The 10,635-nt window shown below is 40.5% G+C and overlaps 1 protein-coding gene across 1 annotated transcript in view; it reads left to right on the top strand.

The window, feature by feature from the left end:
* The window catches only part of cfap58 (cilia and flagella associated protein 58), a 28,489-nt gene that overhangs the window by 16,501 nt on the left and 1,353 nt on the right, over positions 1–10,635 (top strand). Inside the window, exons 19-20 of the mRNA XM_086307891.1 lie at positions 7,056–7,252; positions 7,540–7,617. Of these exons, the coding sequence (XP_086164017.1) occupies positions 7,056–7,252; positions 7,540–7,564 (222 nt within the window). The 3' untranslated portion in view covers positions 7,565–7,617. The remainder of the gene's footprint in view (positions 1–7,055; positions 7,253–7,539; positions 7,618–10,635) is intronic.

Consider the following 10,635-nt stretch of genomic DNA (forward strand, 5'->3'; position numbering starts at 1 on the left):
AAAATGCATATATCAATCACCTGGATCACCTGCTGAGAAAGAAAAAAAGAAAACAAGCAGAAGAGAACAAGAGTAATAGAATAAACAACATCACAATGATATATGGGAATATGACAGTAAATACTAAATATTAAACATTATTGTGCAGCACATAAGATCAACAGAACACAGTGTGCTTTGAGGTAGGAGCCAAAAAGGGTGTAGTTTGTGGGTGTGATCACCCGTGTGTACACCTGTGAGCATGGACGCGCTTGTTTTTTGTTTTTTAAAAGGTTCCTTCATGTAATGATCTGCTAGAGGGTGTGGGGGGGCCACAGCCCCGTCCTCCAGGGCATGAAGCAGGTATGGAGGAGATCAAAACTCCAGACATCCAGAGGCCCCCAGAACACAAGAGACCAAGGAAGACCAACAGAGGGGCAGCCGCGCCACTGTCCCAGAAAGAGCTGAGGAGAGTCCCAGATGAGGGCTCACTCAGCAGCCGCGGAGCAGAAGCCAGGGGGAGTTGCAGTGACGCGCCCGTGAGCTCCGCCGGCAGCCAGCCGTGCCTGAGTGACCGAGCCCCAGGCCGAGAGGCCGGGGGCACCCCACCTCCGAAGTGGCCCGAGCGAGCCCCAGGCTCCAGGCCCCGATAAGCGGCCGCCAAGGAGTGAGCCGGTGTGTACCTGGACGCCCATCCCCAGACACAAAGAACCACCAACGCACCGATGTCTGAGGGAGTCCGCCACTGGCAGGGGAAGTGGTGGTGGTGGGAGATAGGCCTCCAAACCTTGGAGGGCCTGAGATGTCCCCAGAGAGGTGGCGCCTGACACCCAACCTGACATATAGACACAGAAATACAGGCACACACAGACACAAACATCCATTCCCACCCTCATGCTCTCATATGCACTTACTCCACACTCAACCAACGTGGAGACAGACATAAAGAGACGCTGTACACACGATCACACTCCCCAAGCGTACTCTACGAACCGGGTCTAGGTACCCTTGCCCCTGGAGGGGGAACTGCACCCAGACCCAGGTGGTGTTACCCTTTTCCCTGCGGTGGGGGGAGGCAGACCGCCCCGACTCCGCAGCAGCAGGGAGGCCCCACACTCCAGACCGCAGTCGGACGGCCAACTCCTCCTCCTATCCCCCCCGCTCCAGCAGGTCGCAGAGAACGGGGGTGAGAGAAGACTCCAAACCTCCCTCCACCCGCTCATTGTAGTGTTGATGCATGTGTGTTCTAAGGTGCATTTAAAACCCAGGAGGGCATGGAGCTACCTGCCAGAGAGCAGCAGGTAAGCGCATGGTCCCTCCTGCTAGCCCTCAATGTCTACGTGTATTTAACCTTGTGCTCTCTGGCAAACTTCAGACGGGCCTGGACATGCACTGGCTTCAGCAGCGGAACACGTCTGGCACTGCGGGATTTGATTCCCTGCCGTTGTAGTGTGTTACTGATGGTGACCTTTGTTACTTTGGTCCCAGCTCTCTGCAGGTCATTCACCAGGTCCCCCCGTGTGGTTCTGGGATCTTTGCTCACCGTTCTCATGATCATTTTGACCCCACGGGATGAGATCTTGCGTGGAGCCCCAGATCGAGGGAGATTATCAGTGGTCTTGTATGTCTTCCATTTTCTGATGATTGCTCCCACAGTTGATTTTTTCACACCAAGCTGCTTGCCTATTGTAGATTCACTCTTCCCAGTCTGGTGCAGGTCTACAATACTTTTCCTGGTGTCCTTCGAAAGCTCTTTGGTCTTGGCCATGGCGGAGTTTGGAGTCTGACTGTTTGAGGCTGTGGACAGGTGTCTTTTATACAGATGATGAGTTCAAACAGAAGCCATTCATACAGGCAACGAGTGGGGGACAGAAAAGCTTCTTACAGAAGACGTTACAGGTCTGTGAGAGCCAGAGATTTTCCTTGTTTGAGGTGACCAAATACTTATTTTCCACCCTAATTTACGAATCTTTACAAATCCTACCATGTGAATTCATGGATTTTTTTTTCACATTCTGTTTCTCACAGTTGAAGTGTACCTCTGGTGCAAATTACTGACCTCTGTCATCATTTTAAGTGGGGGAACTTGCACAATCGGTGGCTGACTAAATACTTTTTTGCCCCACTGTATGCCACCTTATCCCAATGATGCGATTCACATTCGTATATACGCAGCTAATCAACGTCGTTGACAGGCTATGACAGCGTCCTTATGTGCCGACACCGGTGTTTTAGCTAGCAAAGCGGCGTGGCTGATGTGGAGTGAAGCCACGTTAATGACAACGTGTACAACCATTGGAGATGTGAGCAGGACAGACGGAACAATTGACAGAAAAAGTGTGGACTTTATACCAGTTTTTAAATTGTGTTGATAGGGCACGAAAAGCAGAGTTATGATAAAAATATCTGCAATGTTTGGTTTTCTTCCTGAATACTATCGTTGTTTATATTTACTGCAGGAAGAAACGTAAAAACAGCGTTTTATAGGGAAAACGCTCGAAAGCACTCTCCGCCTGTGAGCAAAAACAAAACCAAAAAACCCCACCCTTTCCTATTGGTTGAAAAATGTACCATGTCGACCAATCAAAGAATGATATGGCAACATGGCATGTAGTTGTTTAGGAAAGGGGGAAGTTTTAGGAGTGACGGCGGTGTTTTGAGATGTGAGAGATTTGCGACGTTAAGCGCAAATCTTGTGTCGTTAGTGTGTAGTGTAGTCAATAGTTTTGTTGTGTGTGTCAGAACAATGAGTCGACTACTGAATGTTACACGTGTTACAGGAGTGATACATCTCCTGTTGTCAGACCTGCAGGTATCAGGCTGTTGTTCTCCTTCATCTCATAGTGGACAGAAATTAGTTTTGGAGTGACACAAATAATTTGTGTGGCATCAAATGTGATGCAGAACAGCTGATTGTTCTGTAAATAGTTTGAAATGTTTATTTAAAAAAACACCTTGGCTGCATTTTTAGGTAAACAGCTGCAAAAAACTTTGTTGTTTGCAAAACTCAGTTACTTTTTTGAAGAAGTAACTATATAATTAATTGCCCAACATTGGTCATTATATACTGTATTTTGCAGACAGAGAGTTACAGGACTCTCCCAGACCACAGACTCATACTCATAATACAAGTCAGAGCTTTATACAAAACAATAAATAAAAAAAGAAAGTTGTGTTTTCAAAATTGGAGTTTAAGTTATTTTTACTTACAATAGTGTTAACACGCTACACAGGTCATGAACAAGATTTTTTTTACATTTTCATTGTAAGTGGGCTAAAGCAGTTAATTAAAAGTAGTCTAACATAAATGTAAATGCTGTAATTTGATTATTTTAATAAACCATGTAACCTGGATGGATTCGATGCTGGCGTGACCACAGTGCACACGTCTAATGTTGCTCACAGTGGTCCAAGTGTCCGCTCAGGGAGTTTGTGTGTTCGCTCACACACATGAAAAATTAGAGGGAACATTGCTGATGGGCACCAAACAACTTTAGGGTTTATTTATGAAGCACACTATACCTCCCAATAATATATATCTGATGGATATAATGATCCAATCTAACAATTTGTACATGATTGTATGAATGGAAAAGAATAAAGAATCCCGTGTGTTCAGTTTTCACAGCCACAGCATCAGCACAGCTCCATCTGGGCTTCACTGCTTCTCCATTTGACCATTAAACTATACATCAACCACTACAGATTGCTCAGGCAGTAAAACATTCAGTTTCTTCATTTTTAAAATAAGAGAATAATGTGAACATTACTCATGTGTTTTGCAGTGTTCTGATGTGTGTGCTATCTAATCGAGTTCATGATTGTTAAATGTTGTGCTATTCTGAGTCTTGATCTTTCTGGGCTCTGCCATAGATCTATGCTAACCAGATGTTGACTCATCTGTCTGTAAAGGAATTTGCATACATATAAAATGTTTTAATATAAATGCTTTCTTTCGTTCAAACCTCCGTCTTTCACACATTCACTCAGCAGCAGTTTTTGCTTCTAGTTAGTTAGTTTATTGCCATCTAAAGCATTTTAAAAAGACTTCACATTCTGTTTAACAATACAAGCATTAAAAAATTTGTCAAATGTAGTGTTCAGAATCTGTTCAGAATATTGTACTGGAAGCCTATTTTCATGAGATTTAATAAAAAAAGACTTTTATCGCGTTGTCATACCTGATATTAAAAGCTACAGATCTCAGTGTTGCCAAATCCCACTGTAACCCCAGACTGTACTCATTTTTCTGTTTAGGTGTGAAGTCATCCTCTTCCATGTAGGCAACAGAAAATACTTTACCTGTTGCCTGTTTCTACTTTGAGTACATTTCAGAGTCTGTACTTTTTCACTTTTACTCGAGTAAAAAAAGTATTTCAACTTTTACTACAGTATTTTTTAACACAAGTATCTGTACTTCTGTCTGTATTTTTTATTTTTTTTTATTTTTACCTCGGATCATTCAGTTATAAAACGTGAAACATTTCAGTAAGTTAATATGATATCCCTGTCATCTCCACAAGATGTCAGCAAAATACTCACCACAGTGCATTCCATCTACCAAATTACTTAGACATGATTTTATAGTTTTCTTTGCCAGGAATAAAAGAAAATATATATTTAAACTAGAAGGACAGTCAGGAGGAGGATCGTTTGTGAATAAGCTATTTTAAAGACTGTGATCTCATTTCCCATGCTCCTACTCTCCACCAAGTTTCCTAAAATTTGGCTTGGTGGTTACATATAATCCTACTAACAAACAAGCGAAAAAACATACCACTTCATTGGCTCATGCCTTATCAGAAGAAAAAATTTATTATAAATAGAACATACATGTATTTGTTTTCAGCACAGCAACCCAAATGATACCATGTGATCATTATAAGTGCGAGCACAATTATAGGTGCAACCCTTAAAGAAACAGACGTTTTCTGGTGGGACAGTATTACATGTGGCCCTAAAATAAATAATCAGTACATTTTTATAGCAGCTTGGGCACACAGTGTGCAGCAAGTCATGATAATTTAACTGAGTTCGTGTGAAAGTCCTGTGAAAGCTACAGCTGTTTGTTGACGATTCTTCGTGGGTTGAAGGTGTGTTCATCACTGAGGCGTGATAGCAACATGTTTACGTGGAATAACACAGGAACACGCACTCTTTTATACGTTGTGCATTTATTATCCCCATTTTCAAATAAAATACTTTTATTTGTGTAGTAGTTCATGACTATTTGCACACAAATTCCTCCACCCTTGTTTAGCATATATATATATATATATATATATATATATATATATATGTACCCCGCCTTTCGCCCTATGACAGCTGGGATAGGCTCCAGCGCCCCCCGCGACCCTGAAAAGGATAAGCGGAAGCGAATGGATGGATGGATGGATATATATATATATATATATATATATATATATATATATATATATATATATATATTTATTTATTTATGGAGTTATTCCTCTTCCAGTGCTGTTACAGTATAACCATGGCAACCAGTCTGGACTGTGTGAGCTGTGTTGCTGTAGTACTGCGAGGCCTCTGACAGGACATGTCTCCTTTCTTCCTTTTTTTCTCTTTTTCACTTGAAGAAGCAGCTGCTCACGCAGGCTAATGAAGATGGTGTGTGCAGGCTTTTGTTGGCTTGTTGCAGTGCGCATGCTGATTTTACACTGCACGCCTGTGAGCAGGCCAGGGCAGCACCTCCTATGTATTGACGTCATACGCAACACTCCTCTCTGCCTGTGACTGCTGAAGCTGCCAGTTTCAGTTCTAGGATATTATTCAATAACATTTTTTCATTTGTATGGTTGTCACCAAATACAAAATGAAAATATTCATGAAGTGCTGGGTTGCAGGAAAAATGTCCAAATAATATCACAGCATCACTGTTTAAAATAAGTGGGAAAACACACAGAGCATGCACAGAACTCTCTCTGGTTGCTAATTTTCTGTGAAACCTTTAATAAGTCTAGTCCTCTCATGTATTGCTCAGAGCTGGATGTTCCTGGCCGAAGTGAAGATCTTGTTTTGATATTTGGAAACTTGAGCATCAGAGTGTGACAGTAACATACAAACTGTTATGTGAGTGCACATGTTCATACTGGCCCAGATGGACCTTTCTGAAAGGTCTAAACCTTGACCACAGAGTCGAAAGTAGGGATTAACTGGATTTAAATCACAGGCTTGGATGAAAAAGGCATCACATTGTTTATTACTGCTGCCAAATATGAGAAAATGCATCCTTTAAGGAAAAACATGAGGTCATTTTAAGTTTCTTTTTCAAATAAACTTTGGCTGGGAGAAGATGGTTTCTGTATCCTGTTCAATTTGACTTCTTATTCTGAAATTTTTCAACATTTTGTAGATGCATTTTGTAGATTATACCCAGTCATGTTACATGGTATTAACTCATCTAGTTACAAAGCTGTTTCTTTTTAGCACCACTTGCTAATGAGCTAATAGTAACAAACAGTAAAATCTCTCAGTTCAAACATTTCATATGTTTTCTATGTTCTAAAGTAAACAGGTTTGGGTTTAACAGATTTGTAAATCTTGTTTTTGTTTGTGTCTTACATAGTATTCCAACTCTTTGGAATGCTATGTAAACTTTTTGGAGATAGGTAAGTTGTGAACCAGGTTTCTTTGAGCTTCCTAGTTTATCTCAGTATTCCTGCCTTCTTGTGTTCAGGCAGACTTACAAACCCAAAAAGATATGTGTACCATAATTTAAACATATGCAGAAATTCTTGTGAAACCCTGAGCTACTCAAAGATAAATTCATATTTTAACAGGCAGATTGTTTCCCCCTAATCTTCCTTTTGGAACAACTCAAAAGGGGACTGAAGATAAATCTGACTTGTATATGTGAGAAAACATGAGAAAACCTAAGAGTGCCACTGGTTTATATTCCAGTATATGAATCATTACCTTGTGTCTATCTCTGCATTTTCCTTTGCATTTCCATCATCATTTAAAAAACAAAGCATGTTTTTAAGATGTTTTTCGTATATATGTATATATCTATAAATTAATTTTAAGCTATATTTTCCTCTCTGTGTGTTCAGGTCTATGGCAGAATGTCAAAGCAGACAACAAAAGAAAAGATGCTCACACTGTGTGTACACAGTGGGCTACCTCGCTACAAGCATCATCTCCTACCAAAGCCCCTTGCCTCCCCTCCTTCCTACTTCATGAATATTAGGGAATTAATGCTGGCAGGCAGGGAGAGCAGGAAGGGGCTGGGACAAAGAGAGAAAGAGAGGTTAGTGAGGGAAGCAAGCGTGGGGAAAGGGAGGGTGAGGAGAGCTGATATCGTCACAGGACCTGGCAGTGCGCAGGCTCTGAATGAGCTGGGTTGGCTGCCTATTGATTGGAAAACAACGGGCTGTAGGAGGACAGATAAGGGTGTCTGTGGGCTAACGGGTGAGGGTAGGGATACAGACCAAAGCTCACACTACACTTCACCTCCCTGAATTCTCCTCTCGCTCTGTTTTTTCACCCTGGAATGAATGCGACTGCTGCTGCTCATCTCTGGGTTTTGCTGTGAAGGGAGGTGCCTGTTCTTCTTCTCTGAGAAGATCCTGCCTACACACCACGCCAGGACAAAAACGGCTCCTCTAACCACAGGTAATCTGTCTTCTTGTCTGCACTCTAATCCCGATGTCTGTTCTTCCAGTCCTTCCCGTTATTCCGGACCCTCGTTTGCATCTTGCTACCATCTTTGCCTTGTAACCATGGTTTCCTCTCTTCTCTCCCTCCCCCATTACCTCTTTTTTTCCCCTTCCTCTGATGAGCTGATGACATGCACTTGCTTGATTTCCATTTCTGTCATGGCAGTAAATATTGATTTTAAAAGGAATCCTTTTCAGTTTATGTGGGACAAAATCACATTGATATGACTTTTTTATAAGCTTAAAACAATGATTGCTGTAAAAGATGTGACATTTTATTCTATATTCTTAATACACCACAGCCTATTATTTTTAAAAGCACTTAACAAGGCATCATTTGAAAATGCTCAAATGAATTGAGCAAAAGAATGAGGATAAAAGAATTCTTTAGAAAAAAAGAGCAAGGGAGCTGCTCTTTGATTTGTCTGATTCAGCAGTTGCTACTCAAAAATAGAATTAGAGATTTGGTTCCATTGCATTAAATGACCTCTGATGAGTTCAGGCAGTTGGCACTTCCATGCACACCTGAGACCACTACCACTCTCTGTGAAGGTCACATACAAAAAAAGCTGACACACAGATACAGGTACCTGCACATCTCTAACAGCTCCATCTCTATACTGTCACCATTTTTAAGGATGCTGTAAACTCCCACCTTTCCTGTGCCATGGCAAAATATTCCACATCCAGCTTAAACTGACCCAGCAGTAAGCAGAAAGGCTACTGCATGATGGGACGAGTGTTCTTAAGAAATTTAATTTGCAATTTTTGTTCTTAGCCTGCCAGATTTTCAAGCAGCAGTTCATCAATTCCTCCTACAAAGAGTCCCCACGGCGAGGTTTGAGTCAGCCACTAATTTCCATGTCTGTGCTCCTTATTTGGGAGACCAGATCCACCTAATTTGGCCTATTGACAGACACAAGTTGTCAGTCACCATTACATGTGTATGTGTTTGTCTTCTACTGCAGTGTGGACTGAAACAAGAGTTAAGACCATTAATGGGAGATCACTAACAAACAAAGTAAGCGAGCTACACAGTGAGGAGAGTAAGAAAGTAAGGGAGAGATTCTGAAAGACGATATCCGGCTGCAGCACTTTGCTGAGTGCAGCGATGAGAAGGAAGAGGCTCGAACAAGCTTGTTTTTAAATGGACTTCTCTGTACTTACCCATTTACGCCAGGCCACAGTCCAGCAAAGCACAAAGGAGCTAAATTAGTCCTCACTGCTGTCTGACCCTGCGTCAGGCAGCCTGAGCAAAGCACAACTTGTCAGAAAAGATGTACTCCAGCACTGACTGTCAGCACCCTTCACTCTCTCTGGTTTTATTAAATTAAATCACATACACATACTATTTTTAATTAACATTTATCAGTGTATACTGGTTTTACTCTTCAGTTAAGTTAACTGAAGTATGATATTTATTTATATATTTTTACTACAAACTGTGTAAACAGTAACAGTAATTCACCAATTTAAATAGATAAATTCTATTAATCTTTTCCACATTTTGGTATCAAGTTTGACACTAGGCACCAACTCTGGAACATAAGCTAAACCACAAACTAATGGAATAAACTTTTGAATATAAGAATCTGAGAACTAATTTCTCAAAGGGAACATTTAACATACCTCATCCTGTAAGTTTTCTCTGTTCTTCTGAAGCTAAGCTTAATTTCACAGGAAAAAATGAAACATACCAAGGTAAATACCGTATTTTTCGGACTTTAAGGCACACGGAATTATAACAAAACGTGACTGAAATCTGCTTCGTAAGCATGTCTCTTAACAGGTGCCATTTTGGGGTCCTTATACAGATACCACAATATTATGTTCTCGCACAGTACGTATTACTCTGCGAGGCTGACTACCGTAGCCGTAATGCTCCGACAATCCATCAAGCGGTGCAGCTTCGTAGCTTACCAAAGTCGTACTAAAACATTTTGACATATTTTTCCATGCCGTGTACCACATAAAATCGGTCGAGGTCAAGCACAACCAGAATTAATACATGAGGCACCCTGTCGAATTTTGAGAAAATTAAAGAATTTTAAGTGCGCCTTATAGTCTGAAAAATACGGTACTATAATAAAACAATCAACACAAAAAAGCTGCAATTTGAAACTCTAATGGTCACTTGTGTTTTAGTAAAATTTTACCAATAAATTTGTTTATTTTCTAAAACATTTTGAAATACTGCTCTGAAGTCTGAAGTAAAAGCGTTATGATAGTGTTAAAAAATGATCCTTACCTATATGTTTGTACCACTACTGGAACATGAGTCAGTCCATCTGAATGAGAAGAACGTCTTCAGGTAACATTTATTGTGAACAAACGATACATTGATAGTTAATTAGTTTAGTTAATTAACAGAAAATGAAATGTATCAATATTATATGGATCCTTATATTGTATGTCTATAGTAGCAGTATAGTATGTGTTTATTTGGGGTGCAACGATACACAAAATTCACGGTTCGGTTCGATTCAATACTTTGGTGTCACAGTTCGATATTTTTTCGATACAAAAAAATGTTCATGCCTTTTTAATTTGTCATTTATTAAAATTATAAATATATATTTTAACTCAAAAGTACAGTTTTTAAATTTCATGTTGCTGAAACAACAAAATAATAAAAAAAATTAATCTATCTGATCGAGAAATCACTCTTTGGAAAAGAGAGTTTATTACAGAGAAATGTCTCTTTCCAAAATAAAAGCTATACTATACGCTTCTTCTGGGCTATACTCTCAGCAGCATATTAAACATATCAGGTCCCCATAGGGAGAATCATGTGCTAACGGCTGTCTAAATGACTCAGGTAAAGTTTGTAGCATGCATGCTTGTTGTTTTTGTCTGCTTCCACTTGTCTTTGCACTAGGATGATGTCGGCGTAAATGTGCAGTCATATTCGTTGTGTTCCCACTAGTGCTGTCAGTGTTAATCTCGTTAAAATGACATTAACGCCATAACGCGG

The sequence above is a fragment of the Aulonocara sp. 'chitande type north' Nkhata Bay genome, linkage group LG10 (genome assembly GCF_057382095.1).
Source record: "Aulonocara sp. 'chitande type north' Nkhata Bay isolate Kocher_YH1m ecotype deep benthic linkage group LG10, A_spYH_male_GT1.1, whole genome shotgun sequence".
NCBI classification, from domain to species: Eukaryota; Metazoa; Chordata; class Actinopteri; order Cichliformes; family Cichlidae; genus Aulonocara; species Aulonocara sp. 'chitande type north' Nkhata Bay.